This window comes from Neomonachus schauinslandi, chromosome 6 (genome assembly GCF_002201575.2).
Source record: "Neomonachus schauinslandi chromosome 6, ASM220157v2, whole genome shotgun sequence".
Lineage (NCBI taxonomy): Eukaryota > Metazoa > Chordata > Mammalia > Carnivora > Phocidae > Neomonachus > Neomonachus schauinslandi.
In genome coordinates, this window is record NC_058408.1 from 99,019,833 (window position 1) to 99,044,041 (window position 24,209).

General features: G+C 38.4%; 1 protein-coding gene across 1 annotated transcript in view; it reads right to left on the reverse strand.

The window, feature by feature from the left end:
* Positions 1-1,497: 1,497 nt before the first annotated feature.
* The window catches only part of PPA1 (inorganic pyrophosphatase 1), a 35,359-nt gene continuing 12,647 nt past the window's right edge, over positions 1,498-24,209 (reverse strand). The window contains 9 exon segments of the mRNA XM_021700253.1: positions 1,498-1,848; positions 2,471-2,513; positions 3,551-3,620; positions 9,581-9,666; positions 10,203-10,330; positions 16,194-16,320; positions 17,591-17,677; positions 19,851-19,970; positions 20,810-20,863. Coding sequence (XP_021555928.1) covers positions 1,817-1,848; positions 2,471-2,513; positions 3,551-3,620; positions 9,581-9,666; positions 10,203-10,330; positions 16,194-16,320; positions 17,591-17,677; positions 19,851-19,970; positions 20,810-20,863 — 747 coding nt within the window. The 3' untranslated portion in view covers positions 1,498-1,816.

Sequence of the window (24,209 nt, forward strand, 5' to 3'; positions counted from 1 at the left end):
TTTGGGACCAGGACCAGAGAGCAGAACAGTGGCAGGGGCATGTGTGTCCTACCACCCATGGGAGGGTCCTTCCCAACCCTTGACCTAGCAATGGAAGGCAGCCCAGATAGGCTCATTCCTCCCCCTTCGAGAATGGGAGTCTGGTGGCATGACACCAGCTGACAAGGGGGATCACTGGGAGTCCAGCCAGGAATAAGCCACCACGGAGGTATTCTCCTTCCAGACAGACTCCCTCTCTCCCCCTAGAGTTTCCTGGGTGGGTGGGCGGGCTGAGCCCGAGGGAGAAACCTAGCTATTGCAGGTGGACTAGTCCAGGAAGCCTCTTTATCCCTGCAGCCTAAAGCAAGACTCTCTCCCACCCAGGGCACTAGCTCAGTAGGGTGGGCGGGGAGGACCAGTTGGGGGACCCACACACCCTCCCTCGACCAAAAGATGCCCACCAGCACCTTGAGGCAGCACCTGCAGGAACCAACAGAAGCCCCAAAGGCACTAGAGAAAACCAAACATACCAGAGTAACAGTGCGAAGTGCGGAAAATTAAGCCGCCATTGAAACCACGGTCCACAAAGTAAGCCGAGCCCCATGCACTAGCCCTCAGTGGGGATGCCTGCTGAAATACAGGATTTACATAGGACCATAATAGACAAAATGTCTAGGACACAACTAACCCATCATACCGTGAACGAAGAAAATCACAACTTGAGTGAAAAAAGATAATGGACGCCAACAGTGATGATCTTGACAAGGATTTTAAAGTAGCCATCTTAAAACTGCAGTTAAGATCGTCAATTAGAAATTCCCTTGAAATAAATTAAAAAATAGAAAACCTTGGCAAAGAAATAGAAATTTTAAGAAAGAACCGAATGGAAACTATAGAACTAATAATACAGTAACTTAACAGTTCCATAATAACACCTGCTGGGTAGGTGGAGATGACAGAGGACAGGCTCCATGAACTCTAGGACAGAAAAACACAACTCACCCAGTCTGAAACAGAGAGAAAATAGACTGGAAAAACAAAACAAAGCCTACGGACCCATGGATAACACGGGATGTGTTGTCAGCACTGTTCAGTGTTTTGGGGCACCTGGGTGGCTCAGTCAGTTAAGCGTATGCCTTCAGCTCACAGGTCATGATCTCAAGCCCTGCATCGGGCTCCCTGCTCAGCAGGGAGTCTGCATCTCCCTCTCCCTCTGCCCTTCCCCCCTACTTGTACTCTGTTTGCTCTCTCAAATAAATAAAAAAAAAATTTTTTTAAAGATTTATTTGAGAGAGAGAGAGAACGAGAGAGAGCATGAGCTAGGAATTAGTAAGAATATAGCATCAAGACTAAACATAAGGGATTTCATTCTCGGGTTCCTAAAAATAAAGTCAGTTTTAGTCTAATAATTATGAAATTGAATTATAAGATCATTGATAGAAAACAAACACCAAACAGCACCCATGCCCACTTGGTAACGTCAGGCTTCAGAGTAAAGTAAAAATATTATAAATGAAGTTTCAGCAAAATAATTTTATTTTCTAACACATGGTAAACATATACATCCAACATGCATTCGTCTTGCACATTTATTCACAAATGATTTCCAAATTACAACAACTGCTTTGATATTGAAACATGTACTAGCAGTTATCTTAGTTGAGATATGAAAAATGCTTTTAGATGCAGAACATTCTGGATATACTGGTCGCAGCAGAATTTGCTTTAGTTAGATTAGTTCTATGAATTTAAAGCTTTGAAAAGCTACTACTTTTGCATCTAATACTCCAGATGAATAAGATGCAGCAACATCAGCTTGTATTCCACAGAATATTCATTAGTTTTTCTGGTGATGGAACCACTTATCCACTGCATTCAGAGAAAAGAAAACCAAATTAGAATCTCTTATTAAGAATCAAAATTAAAAATAATAAAAAAAGAATCAAGATACACCCAAAATATAACAAAGAATACCATACTTGCTTTAATGTATCCTACCATAGATTACCTTAAAACAAACTTACACCTGAAGTTTCACTACAGCAAAAACAGGTAATTTATCACAGTGTTTTCTTCTGGGCTTTCTCACTCTTGATACTAATCAATAAACATGTGATTCTCACCAGAAGAACCTTACAGAGAATTCTAAATGTAAAGGGGGAGAAAGCTGTTTTCTGGGTGAAGCAGCTGGTGGCCAGAGGGGGGATCCAGAGCCCCACCTGCTCCACCATCCATGAGGCATCTACCCGGAACCCAGAGGAGAAGAGCGGGTCATGGTTTGGAAACTGCTGTGATGGGGGTTGGCGTGAAGGGTGGCATTAACAGCCATCTTTCTTCCCACAGACATTATGGAACTCTAAAAATGTTTCTTCTTCCCTTCCTTCTCTTTCTCTGTGGATGTGGTGTGTAAGATAAATCTGTAGATACAGCTATAATTTTCCCACACATACACACAATGTTTAGTGTAATTTTACTAGAATATAGATCTTACCATCTGTTGGTACTGTGCAGGCAGATTCGCATGGTGGTGGTAACTAAAATAAAATATTAAAATGTATTAGTCTAATTCCAGAAAAAAAAATAATCTAAAAAAGTATACCAACACAAAAATCTTAAAAGAATATGAACAGATGGTAACTTCCCCAATTTTTAGGTTCTAAAAATAATTTATAATATATAGGAACAAGGCAAGGTTCACTCTACTGCCAAAAAACAAATTCAGGCCCTTAGTTTTTGATTGCACACAGGAGGATAAATAAAAAGAAATGTTGTTTGAAATAACTGATTGATGCATATATAATGAATTTATATATACACACACATATACATAAAAAGTAGGCAGAGTGTTCTCATTGAAAAGTTATGATTGTTAACCAGTGGTTTTTCCCTTCCAACTTTTCTTATTCACCTCAACTTTGTCAGGATTCATATATAAAGATAAATCTAAATGTACTGGCTTCATTGTTAAATTATTCTTTTTCCTTGGACTACAGCACACTTACAAGGCAATAAAAAGTCAGACTTCATTTTCTTTTCCTTATTTAATATAGTGAATGAGAATAATTTAAGATTATCTATTTCAGTCTTTTGGTTAACCCAAATCAAATAATTAAAAATAATACAAAGGCAAAATTATTTCTTTCATGAATAGTTTACTACCTCACAAGAAAGTCTTCTAGGGGTTATGAACCACTCCTGCATGGTGCCTGAAACCTGACCACTTTCTTAGTCCTTGCTATAACCAAGTCAAGTAAGTTCCCATTAATTCTTTTGGAAGAAGGGCTTATGATAGGCACACAGGATTTGGATTAGTCACTACCTTCTGGAATCATTTTGATAGTTACAATTGTACTATTTCCCCATTTAGAGTTGACTAGGCCCCTTCTCAGCTTCTCCCTTCAGTCAAATGTCCACTTCTGTGTGTTCATGGTTTGTAATTTCAAGACTTCACACAATAACATGCATAGGGGAACTCCAATATTTGTTGAAAGAAGTACTTTCCCTCCCCATTGGCATCATTTTTTTTTTTAGCCACCAAGTATGTTCTTTTTCAAGGAAAACTTTTACGTACAGCATCCACAATAGCTTTGGCAGCATCGGGATCACACTTGAAGGGGCTCTCAGACACTGTAGTATTCATGCTATTAAATAAAACAAAAGTAGTCATGAGTCACAGTAACAAAACTTGTCTCTTCATAGTTAAAGGGCAACAGATAGAGATGGTAGGCCAGATGAGATTCAAGTTTGGTTTACCTGAATCTCAAGTTTACTCAAGTTGTAGGATACAAAATCAATATATACAAAAATCTGTTGTATTTTCCATACACTAATAATAAACTATGAGAAAGAAAAACTAAAGAAAACAATAACATTTACAGTTACATCAAAAAGAAAATACCTAGGAATAAATTTTTTTTTAAAGTAATCTCCATGTCCAACGTGGGGCTCAAATTCACGACCCCGAGATGAAGAGCCACATGCTCTGAGCCAGCCAGCCAGGCACCCCAATTTGGGTGGGAAAGATGTATACACTGAAAACTGTAAGACACTAATAAAAAGAGATTGAGGAAGACATAAATGGAAAGATAGTCCACGGTCATGGACTGGAAGAATTAATATGGTCAAAATATTCATACTACCCAAAGCAATCCACAGATTCAATCCCTATCAAAATTCAGTGGCATTTTTTCACAGAAACAGGACAAACCTAAAATTTGTGTGAAGCCACAAAAGACCCTGAATAGCCAAAACAATTTTGAGAAATAAAAGCAAAGCTGGAGGCCTCATACTTCCTGATTTCACGCCACAGTAATCAGAACAGTATGGTATTGGCATAAAAACAGATACACAGATCAAAGGAACAGGATAGAGAGCCCAGAAATAAAACCCATTCATATAAGGTCAATTAATTTACAATAAAGAAGCCAAGAATATACAATGAGAAAAGGACAGTCTCTTCAATAAACGGTGTTGGAAAAACTGGACAGCCAAACGCAAAAGAATGAAACTGGACCACTATCTTACATTATACACAAATATTAAATCAAAATAGGTGAGACTTGAATATAAGACCTGAAACCATAAAACTCCTAGAAGAAAACATAGGCAGTAAGCTCCTTGACATCAGTCTTGGGGATAAATTTTTGGATTTATCCAAAAGGCAAAGGCAAAAGCAAAAATAAACAAGTGGGACCATATCAAACTAAAAAGCTTCTGCACAGCAAAGGGAATCATCAACAAAATGAAAAGGCAACCTACTAAATGGGAGAAAATATCTGCAAAGCATATATCTGATAAGGGGTTAAGATCTAAAATATATAAAGAACTCATACAACAATAGCAAACAATCTGATTAAAAAATGGGTAAGAGGATTGGATAGGAAATTTTCCAAAGAAGACCTACAGATGACCAACAGGTACATGAAAAGGTGATCAACATCACTCATCATCAGGGAAATGCAAATCAAAACCACAGTGAGATGTCACCTCACACCTGTTAGAATGGCTATTATCAACAAGGTAAGAAATAACAAATGTCAGTAGGATGTAGAAAACAATGAAGCCCTTGTGCACTGTTGGTGGAAATGCAAACTGGAGCAGCCGCTACAGAAAACAGTAGGAAGGGTCCTCAAAAAATTAAAAAAAGAACTACCCTATGATCCAGCAATTCCACTTCAAGTATTCACCTGAAGAAAGCAAAAACATGAAATAGAAAACATACATGCACCCTCATGTTCACTGCAGCCTGATTTACAACAAGACATGGACACAACCTAAAGGTTTGTGATTCACCAATGAATGAATGGATAAAGAAATGTAGTAAATGTAGTATATATACACAATGGAATATTAGCCATAAAAGAGAATGAAATCTTGCCATTTGTGACAACATAGCTGGAACTTGAGGGCATTATGCTAAATGAAGTAAGTCACACAGAAAAAGAGAAGTATCATATGATCTCACTTACATATGGAATCTAAAAACAAAACAAAACAAAACCAAGTTCATGGATATAGAGAACATATTGGTGGTTACCTGAGGTGAGGTGAAGGGTGGATGGTGAAGGCGGTCAAAGGTGCCAATTTTCAGTTACAACTAAGTCGTGTATGTAATGTACAAGCACGGTAACTAGAGTTAATAATACCATATTGCAAATTTGAAAGTAGCTAGGAAAGTGGATCTTGAAAGTTCTCATATCAAGAAAAAAAAATGTTGTTAACTGTGTGGTGATGGATGTTAATTGGACTTATGGTGATCATTTTGCAATAAATACATCGAATCATTACACTATATACCTGAAACTAACATAATATTATGTCAATTATACCCCAATGAAAAATAATTTTTTGAAAGCTGAAGATGGTAAATCAGATGAAATTCAAGTTTGATTCAGTGGAAAGCTTTCTCACCTATATTAAATATTCTCTTTATTTTGCCAAGGTATAGTTATTCTTGTTGCCAATTTTATTCAAGTACCTAAGCAAGTTCAAATTTAGAAATCTAAGACTGAATGCCCTGTAATTCTCACTGAAATAACTAAGAAATGCAAATTAAAATGAGAAACCTATCTTTCCAAATTAGACAAAAGCAAAAAATCCTATCAGTTCCTGTCAGTGCTGGTGAAGCATCTGAGATAAACTGTCCTAGTGGGAGCAACACTTGGTTCTTGGAGAAACATTTCTGGAAAATATGCTGATAAGCTGTGTCCAAACCTTCTAAAAAATCCATGTGCTTTGATAGAGAAGTTCTACCTCTCAGAATTCAAACAGATTTAAACAATGATCTATAAATGTTCAATATATGCCATCTCACCATTGATAAGAATGAAAAGCTGAAAGTAACCAAAATGTCCAGCAATGGGGATGATTAAAAATGGTGTATCTAGGAGGTGGGATATTATACAGAGATGGAATGTTACATAATATTATAAAAATATTTTTAATGATATGAGGAAATACTTATAGTGTTAGATGTTTAAAAAATCATAAAACATGGGGCACCTGGTGGCTCAGTAGGTTAAGCATCTGCCTTTGGCTCAGGTCATGATCCCAGCGTCCTGGGATCAAGCCCTGAGTCGGGCTCTCTGCTCAGTGGGAAGCCTGCTTCTCCCCCTCCCTCTGCCTGCCGTTCCCCCTGCTTGTGCTCTCTCTCTCTCTGTCAAATAAATAAATAAAAATCTTTTTAAAAAATAAATTAAAAACTTAAAAATCATAAAACAAATTATACATGCAATATAATCCTAATTATTTTTAAAAGTATTACACATACACACGAGGACTGTAAAAAAAAACAAAAACACTCTAAATGTTAATAGGAATATCTATGGAAAAACTGATAAGGAGGACTTTTTAAAAATATAGGCTTTGGGGCGCCTGGGTGGCTCAGTTGGTTGAGCGACTGCCTTCGGCTCAGGTCATGATCCTGGAGTCCCGGGATCGAGTCCCGCATCGGGCTCCCTGCTCGGCAGGGAGTCTGCTTCTCCCTCTGACCTTCCTCCCTCTCATGCTCTCTGTCTCTCATTCTCTCTCTCAAATAAATAAATAAAAATCTTTAAAATATATATATATATATAGGCTTTGTTTTTGTTTATCCATAGTTCAAAATTTCCTATATATAAATTATTATAGTACTAGTATAACATGGGTATGATAAGAGATAGTCTACTAAAATGAAAAAGGAAATATCTGTAGTTATCTGTTACTTAACATGCATTAAGGTCATTTCTATAGAAATAAGACACCACAAAAATTGAGAACTTAAAAGCAATGTCTTACGATTGTGCATTTTCACACAAATGTATAACTGCTCACTTTTTCTTCTGTTTGTGGAAAGACAGTGTTTTCACTTTATAGGACATTATCCTGACTCACAGAACAGAAGATGCCTGAGAATTATTTTCATACATTAGGGTTTTCCCATACTCAGAAAAAAATCTTACTGCCCAGATAACTTTTGACATTTAAAAAAATGAATATAATACACACACACACACACACATATAGTTAGAAAATTCAGAAAGTCATAAAATGAAAGCCTTCCTCTCCTCTCCAGATGGTTGTCTTCAAAGGCAATTATAATTTATAGTTCTTCCCCCCCCCCAAAAAAAAATTTAGATATAAATATATAGATGCTGGTATTATGTGTGTGTGGGGGGGGTGTTTATCTTGCATAAATAGGATCATATTAAATATACTACTTGGAACTTTGCTTTTTTCCCTTAATTTTTGGTATCCTTCCATATCAATATATATAGATAATCTTGTAATGTGCCATACATACACTGGTAAATGTTCTAGTATATAGATGTACTTAACCATTACATTTTTTTCCTAACATTTTGCTATTATAAATGACATAATGAACATCCTTATACATGGATCTTGGTGAACTGTGGATATATTCCTAGCAGTGGTGGTGTGAAGAAATACATGCAATTTTAATTTTTCTACTGGATCCTGTCAAATTGCCCTTCACAAAGGTATACCCATTTATACGCTCAACAGCTACATATGTATGTTCTTGGTATCCCTCGCTATCATCTGATTTTTTTTTTTAATGTTTGCAAATGTAATGGGTGATATCATTATCTTGCTGAATTGCATTTTAAATTATGAGTGAGACTATGCAGCTTCTTTTATGTAAATTTCCTTCTCCTACCTTTAATCTTTATCTTACCAACTTGAACAAGCTATTTATATATTAAAGAATTTAGCCCTTCATTGTATTTTGTTTAAAAAAAAAAAAAGAACGGGGAAAAATTGTCTCCTGATACATAAAAATATCACAAGTAAACCTTTCTTGTATGGATTTTGAGTTTATGCTCTGTTTGGAAAGGCCTTTCCTGCTAATAAAGAAATTCACTTAGGGGCGCCTGGGTGGCTCAGTCAGTTAAGCGGGCCACGTTTGGCTCAGGAGATGGATCTCAGGGTCCTGGGATGGAGCCCCTTGTCAGGCTTCCCTGCTCAGGGGGGAGCCTGCTTCTCCCTCTGCTCATGCTCTTTCTCAAATAAATAAAATCTTAAAAAAAGAAAAAGAAATTCACTTCTACTTTTTCTAGAATTTTCCACATCAAAATTTATGTGTCTGGCATTAAATACTGATGTAAGACAAAGGCTGTAAACTCAAACACCAACAGACTGCACCCAATTAACATAAGGGTGTAGAGAAGCTAACTGTAAGAAAATGTGCTGAGCTGCTTCTGAGGGGTGCTCCTAGAGCACCTGCCTGGTCACAGCACCTCTTAAAAACAAAACAGAACAGCCAGAACATGGTGATGGTTGCCAGGGTGCATCTCTGGCAAGGAGTATATGGAGCCAGATAGGGATCTAGCCTGTTTTCTTCCTAAACAGCCAGTGGGTCCAAAACCATTCATCCGTAATACTTTGTTATAAACTTATAAATACTTTGTTATAAAAAATGTTTGCGTCTACCAAACTCTAAAGGACTGAGTGATTTGACTTTCTTCTTCAATATCAAACTTTCAGGAAAACAGTATTGTACATTTTCACACAAATGTCTAACTGCTCACTTTTTCTTCTGTTTCCCTGCTGAGTGCAGAGCCTGATGCAGGGCTTGATCTCACCACCCCAAGATCATGACCTGAGCAGAAATCCAGAGTTGGCCGTTTAACCGACTGAGCCACCCAGGCAACCCCCCTGCATCTCTGTTACATGCTTGGCAGATATTTAACTGCTCGATAAATATAAGCTATAATTATTAGCAGTAATAAATTTTGTGTGCATGGTAGATACTGGTTAAGCTGCAATGCATCTTCTATATTTATATCAGAGAAAAACTCTTGCACTCAAAATTATTTTACTCACTACATTCTGAGCACCCCGATGTTAGGAAGCCTTTCCAGTTACCCTCACAAAGCTCTGATCTCACTGCCCCCTTTATAGTTTTAGTTTGTACTTGTTCAGAGAGTATCTTATGAGTACTTCTCAGTTGCTTACCTATCTACCTTCCCACTCCCTTTAGCACTGACTGACAAAACCAGTTCTCTCTTTTCTAAGGGAATGTGTGCTTATGTCATTAAAACCTTTGGAGCAAACTGGTCTGCTTTTTGTGTTAAACATGCAGAGAAGAGTTACTGCTTACCAACTGATTCCCTTTCCATCGGTTTTCTTTGTCACTAATGCTCTCCAATGGTCATGAGTGCTTTTAATAATATCAATTGCAAAATCCTGTAATTGGAAGAGATATGCATTACAATGACAGGTAAGTGTTCTTTCCTTATTATCAACATTTTCCCAAAGACTGATAACTTTGTCTTTTCTGAATTCACTTCCTTGTGTCAAAAATGGAAGAGAAAATTTAAATGACTAAATGAGTATCAAGGCTGTCTTACTTATGTCTTTAAACATTTGTTTTATGATTGTATAGTCTTTAAATGGTAACAATATAGTTAAAAAAAAAAACAACAAAAAACCCAATCTAGTTAAATTAGTTTCAATACAAACAGGCTTAAAGCTACACTTCTCTTTTTTTTTTTTTTAAAGATTTATTTATTTATTTATTTGACAGAGAGAGACACAGCGAGACAGGGAACACAAGCAGGGGGAGTGGGAGAGAGAGAAGCAGGCTTCCCGCGGAGCAGGGAGCCCGATGCGGGGCTCAATCCCAGGACCCTGGGATCATGACCTGAGCCGAAGGCAGAGATGCTCAACGACTGAGCCACCCAGGCGCCCCATTAAAGCTACACTTCTAAATGACGCATTACCTTATCTTTAAATTCTGCATTGAAAGCAAACTGGTTTTCCGGTTTTCCTTCAGGAACCTTGTACCTTCTAAACCAGTCCACAGTAGCTTCCAGGTAGCCAGGTTTCAGCCGCTTGACATCATTAATATCTAAGAAGAGAATAAGCAGATTGTAAGATGCATATGTAATTATTCATGCAATAAAAATCTCAAGTACATACCTTGAGAGAGCTATGGAATGGATTATCAAGAAAGTAAAAGATAACAGAGCTAACCACCTTGTTGAAAAGAGAGCACATACACATGAAAAGGAAATCATCCATGACTTTATTAAGGGAACAATTAATACAATAATTTCTATTGGAGGAGAGGAGGGAGAAATGACTGGGGGCTACATAATGAAAGAACTAGTTTGGCAAGGTTGGGTAACGTCTATGAGAAGGGCAGGAGATACTAAAAAAGACAGCCTGAGGCTATATTCAGAGGTACACACCCCAATTACCAGAGACAAGAAAAATGGATTACACTGAAATCCATTGATGGGTGTGATATATGAAATGAGACTAGACTTCTCGCTCTATAGGATAGGCATTCTATATCACAATGCTCTAGTTCTGGCCAACAGAAAAGTGTCCTGTTTAAAAAAACATTTCAGGGCATCTCGGTGGCTCAGTCAGTTAAGTGTCTGACTTTTTTTTTTTAAGATTTTATTTATTTATTTGACAGAGAGTGAGCGCACAAGTAGGCAGAGCAGCAGGCAGAGGGAGAAGCAGTCTCCCCCACTGAGCAGGGAGCCCAACATGGGGCTCAATCCCAGGACCCCAGGATCACGACCTGTGCCAAAGACAGACACCCAACCGACTGAGCTACTCAGGCGCCTCAAGTGTCTGACTCTCTCTCTTTTTTTTTTAAGCGTCTGACTCTTGATTTCGGCTCAGGTCATGGTCTCAGGGTCGTGGGATTCAGCCCCTCGTAGGGCTCTGCGCTCAGCAAGGGAGTCTGCTTGAGATTCTCTCTCTCCCCTGCCCCTCCCCCCACTCGCGCTGGCTGTCACGTGCGCTCTCTCAAAATATATAAAATCTTTTTAAAAATTTGTTTAAAAAATTAAAATTTTAAAATTTAAAAAATGTTTAAAACTTTTCAAGGTTTCTGTATAACCATCAACAATGCCTAGCCTCAAAGTCCTCAAGCTAAACTTTAAATGACCAAGCTGCTGTTCGATGCAAGCAAACAGAAGAAACAAGGGTTAAAAAACCAACCAAGAAAAGTATTATTGGAAGGAGGAGTACATTCAACAACAGAAGCGCATTTAAATTTTATAAAATAAGTTTGCTTAAGTCTAATTTATAATCTGTGCAGTTAAAGAATATCATGCATTCTGGGGGCGCCTGGGTGGCTCAGTTGGTTAAGCGACTGCCTTCGGCTCAGGTCATGATCCTGGAGTCCCGGGATCGAGTCCCGCATCGGGCTCCCTGCTCGGCGGGGGGTCTGCTTCTCCCTCTGCCCTCTTCCCTCTCGTGCTCTCTGTCTCTCATTCTCTCTCTCTCAAATAAATAAATAAAATCTTTAAAAAAAAAAAAAAAAGAATATCATGCATTCTGTTATCATAGTACCACCAAAAGTATTGAAAGTTTACGAAGTGAACTGGGAAATGTTTAAACACTGACAAATTTCAAGGAACTTATAATTAACACAGAACGTCTCACCTGATGCCAAAATTTGAAAATCCAGAAATCTGAAATGCAAGTGTGGGCATTTTCCAACACCAACAACCAACTCTCTAGTTCTCCAGGTACCAACAGCAACTGGGTGTCCAATTCAGTCCAACTGATGACCTGTACCTGGGGCCAGCGTTCAGTTCCCACAAGTGAAAGGGCTCTCAGTCCCACAAGAATGACCCCACTTCAGACACCAGTGGCCTCGAGGGCTCCCAGGACTCCCTCCTCAGGTTTATTTGCTAGAATGACTCCCAGAACTCAGGAAAACCCTTTCCTTCTGTTTACTGGTTTATTATAAAGTATACAACTCAGGAACAGCCAAATGGAAGACATGCACAGGGCAGGTGTTGGGGGCGGTGGGGAGGGCGTGCAGAGCTTCCAGGCGCGCTCAGGGTGGGTGTGCCATTCTCTCGGCACCTCCCACGTGTTCACCAACTCCTAAGTGCTCCAAATGTCATCATTCCAGAGGCTTGGAGAGCTCAATCTCCAGTCTCCCCTCCCAGTCCCAGAGGCCAGTGGGTGGGCCTGAAAATTCCTACCCTCTAATCACTTGGTCTTTGATGACCAGCCCCAATCTGAGGCTAGCTAGGAGCCCCACCTAAGTCACCTCATTAGCATAAACTCAGGTTTGACGAGAAAGGCTCATTATGAATAACAAAATACACTCAGAAACACTCAGGAAATCAGGAAATTCCAGGAAGTTCTTTACCAGGAACTAGAGACAAAGACCAAATGTATTTTTGTATTATACCACAGCCTGGAAAACTATAGGAGCTGATCAACTCTGTAATTGTGAACAGGACCTTGAAAGGTATGCTGGATCTAGACTGGGGAACCCTGAACACCAGACCCAGAAAAGAAAAGGTAGGAAAAAAAGAACCCAGTCAACTTTTGTTCCTCATCTTGCATGCTGTGTACACAAAGACAAAGCCAGTGGTCTGCAGAGCTACAGAGCGGTCTGCCTCCTAATGCCACATCAAGATCCTACCAAACAGCACCAGTTCTACGCCGTTCCCTCCTGGGTTTGGCTTTCCTACTCAGCCAGGCAGCAGTGGTGGTGCAGCGTGCATGAACCCCAGGCTCACGTTCACCGGTTCCCATAAAGCAACAAGGCAATCTGGCTATCGTGGGCCCCACAATGACAAAGAGGATCAATGTGTCCAACCCGGTTGCTGCGGTCCTCTTCCAGGGCTCTGTGTGTATCTCTCCCAAAGTTGTGGCCAGTCGAGAGCTCTCTCCATCTAGGAACTCCAGTGATGGATGGCAGACAGACACTGTCTTGGGGTGACATTGCGGGAAAGCTGCACACCACCTGCACCATGGGGCCAGCCACCCAGAGAAAGTTTTCAGGCTTCGAATAGCCTCTACCGCAGGGAAATGACACCCTAGCAAAATGCCGCTGACGTACTGATAGGTGTGGCTTCCCTAAGTGTGGCCAGAGCATGCCACTTAGTGCCTGTGCTCTTATGTAAGCAGCACACGTGAAAATGGACACAGTGATCACGAGAATCATTGTCAAGGGGTATAAACAAATGGAATGAATGCATTCTCACTGTACAATATTTTAACGATACGGAACTATCTGAAACAAAAAGTCAGGCTCTCTTTATCCTTCTCTCTTTCTGACTCTCTCTGACTCTTCTTCTGCTATCACATCTCCTTCTGGCTACAGCTGAGAAAAGTTCTCTGCTTTCAAGGACTCATGGGATTAAATGGGGCCCATCTGGATAATCCAGGATACTGACTCCATCTCAAGGACCTAACCTTAATAATCACATCTGAAAGTCCATCTGCCATGTAAAGTAACCTATTCAGAGTTTCCGGGGATTAGGAGGAAGACAACTTTGGAAGGGGTGTGGCTTTATTCCGCTACTATAAAATTCTATAGGTTTTTGAAAAGCGCATAGTATCATATATCCACCATTACAGTGTCACAATTCGCGGTAAGCAGAGGACTGTCCACATCCTAATTCCCAGAACCTGCGAGTATGTCATGTTACATGGGAAGAGGGAATGAAGGTTGAAGATGGAATTAAGGTTACTAATCAGCTGATCTTGAAACTGGGAGATAATCCTGGGTTATCTGGCTGCGTTTAATCTTCAAGGTCTTTATGTGGAAGAGGAAGGCAGAAGAGTCAGGGAAGAAGACGTGATAAAGACTTGCCTTGGAATTGCTGGCTTTTAAGTGGGGACATGAATCAAGGAATGTGGGCAGCCTTTAGAAGCTAGAAAATGCAAGGAAAAATATTTCTCCTTAGAGCCTCCAGAAAGAACACAATCCTGCTGACACCTTGATTTTAGTCCAGTGAGACCCATTTCAGACAGGCAAAAGAAGACCAATTCAATAACTAAAATGGATTCGATCATTAACTAGAGTCATGATTAATATAAAAATAGTCATGATAACAAGACAGAGTTACAAGGTATAAACATTTCTTTTTCAAAAAGGACTCAGACAATCAAATTATAGCACTAACCCATCATTTATGGCCAACTGATTCTTAATAATAATGCCAACACAATTCAATGGGGGAAAAGAATAGTCTTTTCAACAAATGGTGCTGGGACAAGTAGATGTCCATATCCAAAAGAATGATGCTGACCTCCCATTTTATACCATATACAAAAATTAACATAAAACAGATCAAGGACCTAAATGTGAGAGCTAAATTTATAAAACTCTTAGAAAGAAACGTTAAGTGTAAACCTTTGTGACCTTTGGACTAGAGGTAATGGTTTCTTAGATATGACACCAAAAGTAGAAGAAACAGAAAAAAAATTGATAAATTAGACTACACAAAAATGGAAAACTTGAGTGCTTTCATTAAGAAAATTAAAGGACAATCTACAAAATGGAAGAAAATACAGGTAAATCATGTATCTTGAAGGTCTAGTATCCAGAATACATAAAGAACTCTTAAACCCGACAATAAAACATACCACTACAATGGCTATAATAATAATAAAAAAAAAGGTAACAAGTGGGCAAGGAAGTAGAGAAATCGGAACACTGATGGCCAGTGGCAGGACTGTAAAATGGTGCAGCTGCTTTGGAAGAGTTTGGCCATTCCAGAAAAGGCTAAACATGAGTCCCCATATGACTCAGCAGCTCCATTCTTATGTATCTGTATCCGAGAGGATTAAAAGCATATGTCCACATAAACTTGTTCAGGAATGTTCATAGCAGCAGCATTATTCCTAACAGCCAAAAACAACCCAAATGTCTATCAACAGATGAATGGATAAACAAAATGTGGCATAGATCCATGCAATGGATAGAATTCAGCCATAAAAAGGAAGAACTGCTGATACGTGCTATAACATGGATGCACCTAGGCATTATGCTAAGTAAAAGAAACCAGACACAAAAAGCCCCATGTACATGAAATTCCACGTATATGAAATATCCAGGATAGGGAAATCCATGGAGACAGACAGCAGATTAGTGGTTGCCAGGGCCTGGGAAGAGCAGGGACTAGGGAGTGACCATTTAGAGGTAGTGTTTTCCTTTGGAGTGATGAAATGTCCTGAAACTAGACAGTGGTGATGGTCACGCAACCTTGTGAACGTATTAAATGCCACCAAACTGTACACTTTAAAATTGTTAAAACAGTGAATTTTGTGTTAAGTGGAGGTGGGGAATGAAGTCCTGATACGTGTTATGATGTAAATAAGCCTTGAAAACATGATGCTACATGAAAGAAGCCAGACAGACACATTATCAGAGGATCCCACTTGTGCAAAATGTTCAGAACAGGCAAGTCCATAAAGACACACAATAGATTCATGGTTGCCAGGGACAGTGGGAAGTGGGAACAGGCAGTGACTGCTAATGGCTATGGGGCTTCCTCTTAGGGTGGAGAACATGTTCTGGAATGAGATAGTGGTGATAGTTGCACAACTGAGTGAATATATGAAAAATCATAGAATTGTATACTTTAAAACAGCAAATTCTATGGTATGCAGATCATATCTCAATAAAGAATATTTTTAAATAAATCAATAGAGCAAGTGAATGCTAGTATGTATAGAAGAAAGAGAGAAAATAGTCAACACAAACTACCAGTTTTTTTCTTTCCTGGAATGAAGGAGAAAGTTTAATTACTAGTTAATTACTAGGAAGTTCACTATGTGAAGTAACAATGCTTTGGTCCAATGTTTTGCTTCTCCATTCTTGAACAGTTTGAGGGCATGGGCTTATTCCTTATTGCTTACTGAAGGCAATTCTGTCATTATAGGTTAAGTTTGGTGGTGCATAAGATTTAGATATAGATCAGATCTTCAGATTTCCTTACCATTGTAATTGGCTGCATCAGGATCATCCACATTAATGGCAATGACTTTCCAGTCAGTTTCCCCTTCATCGATCATAGCCAGTACGCCCAGAACTTTCACCCTAATTATTTCACCTCTTGCACATACCTGAGAGTCAATAACCACAGTTAGGACAATACTACAGAATGAACCTTTGGAAGAAAAGTTTTACTTGGCAGATAACAGGAAATACGGAAAATGCCAAGTTCCTGCAAACTTACCTTAAGATTGTTCCTTTGAGCAATTTTTAAAAAAAAGCTAAGCAAGCAAATCCCTGTCAGTCCCATCAAAATTGAAAATAGGTACCCTTATTACTTATAGGCCCTAAGAAAAGCAGTAGCATGGTTCAGGACAATTCATATTTTTTGAACTGTCACTCATTGTGCCAAAGAATAAATCCTCCATAATGTTTCAAACTCATACTTAAATGTGTTTTCTTGAAATAAGTCAGTCAGAGAAAGACAAATACCGTATGATCTCACTCTTATGTGGAATTCAAGAAAGAAAACAGATGAACATATGGGAAGGGGTAAAAGAAAAAAAGGAGAGAGGGAAACAAACCATAAGAGACTTTTAGTGACAGAGAACAAACTGAGGGTTGCTGGAGTAGGTGGGTGGAGGATGGGTTAGATGGGTGATGGGTATTAAGGAGGGCACTTGTTATGATGAGCACCGGGTGTTGTATGTAAGTGATGAATCACTGAATTCTACTCCCGAAACCAATACTGCACGATATGTTAACTAACTAGAATTTAAATAAAAAATAAATAAATAAATAAATAAATAAATGTGCTCTCTTTGCTTTTTACTTTGTAGAAATGACTGAATTAGGCAAATCATACAATATGACTTAACTCTATGAGTTAAAAACATGAATGACATTTTTCTTTTCAGTTAACATTTCCCTGAGCCTGAGAAAGATCATAAAGAAATATAACTATAGTCATAATCTTAGAGCAGCCCTACTTGATAAAGAAATTCTGACGATGATAAAGAAATTCCAGCTCATCAGGTTATCTTGCATAGGCCAATTCACTGACGGCTCCCAATCATTAGGCAAGGTTTGCCCTCCATTGAGATGAAAGTACTCTTCACCTACTGACTCGTCATCTGCATTCTGAAGCAATGCAGAACACACCTACGTCTCCCACATGTATGTACAGTCACACATGCAGATAGACACACTTTTCTAGACTAGGTTTCAATGCACAAATTATACAAATGCTTAGATGAACTAGAAGCTTTTAACTTATCAAAGAAACATCATTATTTTGCTAATACTCATATATTTTATTCACAGTATTTTTTAAAGGATGAACTTTGTACACCTCATGACCTTCATCTTGACACTACAGAAAAATATTTCAGAGCCCATTACCTTACTTCCAATTTCACACACATCAATGGGGTCATTGTCACCACAACAGCCAGTGTGTTTGTCATTGTGTCCTGGGTCTTCCCAAGTCTAAAGAGTAATAACAATAATAAGGCTGAGAGTATATCACTCCTATACATGCTACTGACAACGTGGATTGTGTTTGACATTAAAAGGTCCCATCCCATGAGTCTTTCTGCAAAAATATGAATCTTCAGCTATTTTCTTCTCATCTTTAAGAAATTCTTTATTCACATCTAAGAATCTTCAGTAGACACAGTAATTGTCATTAAATGCTGGGGCTCTATTATGCTAAATATGCTATGTTACATATATTAAACTAACTTTAAGCTTTAAAACAGAGAATGATCTTCTTTCTTTTTTAAAGTTTATTTATTTATTTATTTTATTTTTAGTAATCTCTACACCCAATGTGGGGGGCTCGAACTCCCTACCCTGAGATCAAGAGTCGCATGCTCTACTGACTGAGCCAGCCACACTCCCAATAACGATCCTGTACAAAACAAACAAAAACCAACCACCTAATAGCTGAGACAACATGCAAACACAAATGCAAAACCAAATATTTACATAAAAAATACATTAAAAGTAAAGTGCGTTTGATGAACTCTTCATGCTCACTATCTCCTACTAACTAGATTTTCCTTAGAATGAATTTCCAAAACAAAGGTAGGTAGACAATAGTACTAAAATGGAAATGAAATGTTCTGGTGGCAAAAGTGTCATCACTGCCCAGGAGCCAAGACTGAAAAGTTGTTTTTTTGGGTTTTTTTTAAAGGTTTTATTTATTTATTCATGAGAGACAGAGAGAGAGAGAGAGAGAGAGAGAGAGAGGCAGAGGGAGAAGCAGGCTCCCCGCTGAGCAGGGAGTCGGATGCGGGACTCGATCCCAGAACCCTGGGATCGTGACCTGAGCCGAAGGCAGAAGCTTAACCATCTGAGCCACCCAGGCGCCCACGACTGAAAAGTTTAATCAGGATTTTCTGGAGCTTTCAATTGCTGGCTTTATTTCCTGAGTCCTTGTAAAGCATCTCACAAAGGAACAGCTGGCCTGTGCTCGACTGCAAGTTTAAAAATGTAGCTATTGTTCTAGTTCTCCCCCAGTCTAGAACTTAATTACCAGATTTGTTTGCCTACTCAGCTGGAGTAAAGGCAAAAACATAAAAGTGAAGGGGCATAAAGGAAGACTGGATGCAACAAAGCCAAATCCAACCTCCAGAAGAGTAAGTCTTTCAGCAGTGTTTTCCCAAAGGGATAATATTTTGAGGCTAACTACTAAATCAACTGAAGTACAAAGTGAAGTGCTGTAATTAAGGCAGACAAACGACTCTGTGATTACCTAACAAGCTCGAGGAGTTTGATCTATGTTTTGGTAACTTACAGATTGTTTCACAGTAGATTCCACTTAATAGACTTAATGGTTAATAGAAACAAACAATTTATCAACAGGGAAAAAAGTAAAATTGAATATTTCATGTAAAAATCTTAGGTACCACAGGCATTAGCCTGCTAAACCGGAATTAAATATCCATCATTTACTCATAATAGACATGATTCTAGTGACTCTTCATTCAAATATTAAATAAGAACCCACTATACACACTGGCATGGTGCTGGGGATAAGTTGGTAAACAATGCGGATATCCTCCCTCCTCAAAGTGTTGGCTGTTTAGGAAAACAGAACCCCACTTACTACTTTACCACAAAAAAGACTGGCATTAAGAAGAAATCAGGACTCTCAACATAAAAGCTTACATGTGTTAGGTTCAACAGCCATTAGAGCTAAGTGCTAGTAATATCTTGGGGAGATAGGTGTCGGGAAGGAAGAAGGTGTCGGCAAGGAAGAAAGGCAAGTTAGGTGAGCTAGCAAATGGCAGACTTGGGATGTGGTGCCAAACATCAGTGCTTTCAACCACGAGGCTATACAGGCTCTCCATAATAGGTTTGCCCCTCATTCTGCAAAGGAACCATGTGCGTGGTTTATAACCAGACCATATAGAAAAATAAAGATTTCAGAAAAGAACAAACTTTCAAATGTGAATTTAAACATTGTAAACATTTATCTTTTAGTTTATCTTGAAAATAAGTTGTTCGAGGCAGTATTAAATTAATTACTCTTATGTTTTTAAAATCTACTATAGCAAAAACTTTCTGCATGTGTTTAAATATTTTTCACTAATAGCAGTAGGTTAATTTTTTATAAGATAAAAAGTACATTTTGAGCAATCACACAGAGACATACCTGGGGGATGGCACCATAGTTCCAGATATATCCTTTATAAGGGAACAAATTTGCAACGTAACGGAGTTTTCCTTTTTTCACATCTTGTTTAATTGGGTTTAAAGGGTCCTTTGTAGCTATCTGAAATAAAAAATTTCAAATCATTGTATATTTGGATATAAAATACTATTCAAATAAGAATTTGAGGAAATGAATTATGGAATGCACATCCCCTAATTCCACTTTAATGACTTACTTTAACTCTAACATTTTTATGATTTGATTAAAAGTTTTTACATAAGTGGAAAACTTATTTGAGGTATATAGAAGGAAAAAAACCAAACAAAAAAACATTTACTTATTCCAGAAAGCAAAAACTAAAATTACCTGGAATAAATCCTAACATTGATAAATGTTTTAAGGTTTTTATTAAAGGGCAAAATAAATATTATCCAGCTTAAACTTTCCTTTAAAACACTTAAAATTATTCAAATATTTGAGTATATAATATATACAAAATGTGGTTACTGTCAAAAAGCTTAATTAAGTGATATAAAATACATAACAAATATCTACAACAAAAAGCCAAACCTATTAGGTATCATCACAAAGAAATTAACAAAATGCAACAGAAATTTCAATAAAATCACAGGTGGCTAAAGAAAGCCCGTTGACTCTGTAGAGGAGTCAGTGATGGACTTAAGCGGAACAAGACAGGAGAAAAAGGTTAAATTCTAGGCTTCCAGAATGCCAGAAGCAAAGGTATGGGGAAGGAAAGTCCGTAGCATATTTGCAAACAGTAAATGTTTGAGTTGGAGCCCAAGTGGGAGATTGGCAGGCAACAGAGGAGATCCAACTGGAAAACAGACTGGACTAGCAAGAAAACCTTCGACTTCAGCTATTGAACCCTTGAGCAAATCAGTGTGGCTAGGTCAAAATTAATATCCTAAATCTAATTATCAACATAAGGGGAAACGTACCTCCATTTTTGCATTAGACCAGCGTGGTACTTCAACTACCATGTGGAACACATCCTGAAAAAAAAACAAAGAATGGAGATGGGCACAGGATGGTCAGGTTCTCCTCCTTCAGTGAGCATGCCCTAGTTCTTCCAAAGTTAAAGTGTTCATTGGAAAGGACCTTTGAAGTCAATGGGCTTTCAACAAAATTCATCAAAAAAATCAGACCGACTAATAAATGAAGAGATAAAGCAAATACGCAAAATAACTGCAGAATCAAGGTGGTGGTGTAATTCTTTCAACTTTTTGTATGTTTCAGCAAACGTAATCAATTTTTCATAATAAAATATTGGGGGGTGGGTAAGAATGTTCCTATAAAGAAAGGAAACAGTTTTTAAACATAACAGAACTTGTATCTCTGAGGAAGGCCATCTTCAAAGCAATCATCTCTTAAAGGCTATTCACTTCCTTGGGAAAGCTGCAATTGCTCAAGATGTTTTTGGAACTCTGACTTCAGAGGCAGTTTGTAAGACAAACCCCAAGTCCATTTAATTACTTTGTCATACTTTAGTTTTAGTCTCATACAAAATCAATCAGCTTGATTACCCACATTATCCTCCCAACTTGGCTGTTTTTAAAAAATCAAGTACTCCTCAAAAAGACAAGAAGTTTGACATTGAAGAGCACATAAGTTCCAAAAATATTTTAACCCATGGCAGTTCTACTGTAATTATTTTACAGCCTTAAACTGAGCTCTAAATGGTCAGAAAATTATTTTCACCAAGGAATGAAACTTTAAATGCAGTTTTTCAGTTTATAGCCTCCGCAAAAGGCATACATGAAACCAAATCAGCAATTATTCTTTTATAAAATGTATATTTTTAAAAGTGGACTTCAATTGAAAATCACTTAGTTACACACTTCTTGGGACTACTTGTCTGCTACTTTGCATCAAAAACAGGGACTGAGGGGCGCCTGGGTGGTTCAGTCATTAAGTGTCTGCCTTCAGCTCAAGTCATGATCCCGGGGTCCTGGATCAAGCCCCAGGTCGGCTCCTGAGCGAGCCCCAGGGAGCCTGCTTCTCCCTGTCCCTCTGCCTGCCTCTCCCCCTGCTTGTGCTTGCTTTCTCTGTCAAATAAAATAAATAAATAAAATCTTAAAAAAAAAGAAAACAGGGACTGATAAGTTGCAAGGGAGTAAGTTAAAGGTTTCAAGCCAATAATTACCCTGCTGTTCCTTTTAACCAAACAGAAAAGGTACAGAGTTCACAGTCTAAAACTTCTGTCACTTATTTAAGTTCATGGTCAAACTGGGGGAGGCTAAATCGTTTCACAAGCTTCTGCTCCAAGACTCTTAACACCTACTTGATATAACATAAAACCAACAAAAAAAGGAGATATTTAAGTCCAGGACTGAGTAAGTGCTCTATCCCTGTAAAGTAGTAACTGTGTGGTTTAGAAAAAGTAACACATTGTTCATGGGTAGACCCAATCCTTGATTAAATTTCATTCTACCCACTATATGTTTTCAAGAACTACGTCTATCTTGTACCACTCCTCAGGTATTGGAAGATCTTTGTGTTTGTGAACGAGGCAGGACGTTAAGTTTTCAGCAGCAATATCCTAAAGGTTCACAAGATGGTGCTGTTACCACATGAAAGAGTAACTAAGAAGCAAAAACCAAGGAGACTGGTTTATTTTTTTTTTTTAAGAAAACATTACCAAATGAATAAATTACCTCAAGAAAAAAAGTAGCAAATAGAGCTAAAATATAGGAATTCGAAATTTGGTAACTATATTGATATTGAACATTTTAATTGAATTAAATAAGTATGTACAGATCCTTAAAAACCACATTACCTAATATTACAAACCTACCTAACTATAATGGGAAGCTAGCTAGCAAAGAAAGAAAGAATGAATCAACATTACGGGAAAGAAAACATCTTTCTGAAGATGGTAAGATAACTCTACTGCAAACAGAAGAATTCCAAATGCCTGAAGGTTTGGTGCTTTTTAGAAATTAGCTAGGCCAAAAAACAGCAAGGAGTATCCTGTAAAGAGCCTCAGAGCTGATTCATTCATTTTCTTTCAACAAATAATGAATCCTTGAGTGCCACTGTTCTGTTACTTTTCCAGGCCCTGAAGACTAGCAGTGAACAGAATAAAAGCTCTTTTTAACTCCCTAAAAGTTGGATCTCCCAATCGGGTTGTTTCTGTGTGGAGGCCTCAGGCTGGGGACAACTTGGGGGGAGGGGTCCAAAAACCTGGGTGAGGGATCTTGTCTGTAAAATGAATGTTTAGCACATTTTCAAGTGTTCATCCAGGTTATAGCACTTGTCAGAATTTTCTTCCCTTTTTTGGGTTGCTTCTACATTTTAGATATTGTGAATAATGCTGATATAACATGGGTATACAGTAATTCTATTTTTAATTTTTTGGGGAACTGCTGTTTTCTGTAGTGGCCATACCATTTTATATTTCTACCAACAGTGCACAGGAGTTCCAATTAGAATGCATAATTTGACAGTAAAAGTGTTTCCAGCAATGGAGTAATTGGTTGGATTTCTTATGTTGCCCTGAAAATCCTAAGGGTCACTGGTCACGTGAACAACTCCCTGAATTGTGGCCATGGTATCTAGGAGAAATCAACTATTCTTTAGTGGTATTTCCTGCTAAAGAATGAAGCTCCCGTTTTATATCAAAATACTTAAGTAACACCTCTGTTGGAAAGAATGACTAAAAGCTATAAGCTCATTGCTTTAAAAAAAGGTAATTACTATGGCATCTCCAAACACTTGAAAATGTGCTAAACATTCATTTTACAGACAAGATCCCTCACCCAGGTTTGTGGACCCCCCCAGCTGTCCCCAGCCTGAGGTCTCCACACAGAAACAACCTGATCTGGAGATCCAACTTTTAGGGAGTTAAAAGAGCTTTTATTCTGTTCACCGCTAATCTTGAAGACATGATAAGTGAAATAAGCCAGTCACAAAAGGACAAATATGATTCCACTTACATGAGGTATCTAAAGGAGTCAAATTCATAGAGACAGAAAGTAGAAAGGTGGGAAAAAAAAAAAAAAGAAGAGGGTGGCTGCCAGGGGGCTGGGGGAGGGGGGAGGATGGGGGGTTAGTGTTTAATGGGCATGGAGTTTCAGTTTTGCCAGCCCAAGAAGAGAGTGATGGAGATGAAGGGTGGCGATGTTTGCACAACAATGTGAATGTACTCAACACCACTGAACTGTACACTCAGCAACGCTTAAGATGGTCAATCTTATGTTTATGGGGATTTTACAATTAACAATCGGAAAAAATTATGCATTCTTACATTTCCAATGTTTATGCATTTAAAATACTGAGACAAGGGGCACCCAGGTGGCTCAGTCGTTAAGCGTCTGCCTTCGGCTCAGGTCATGATCT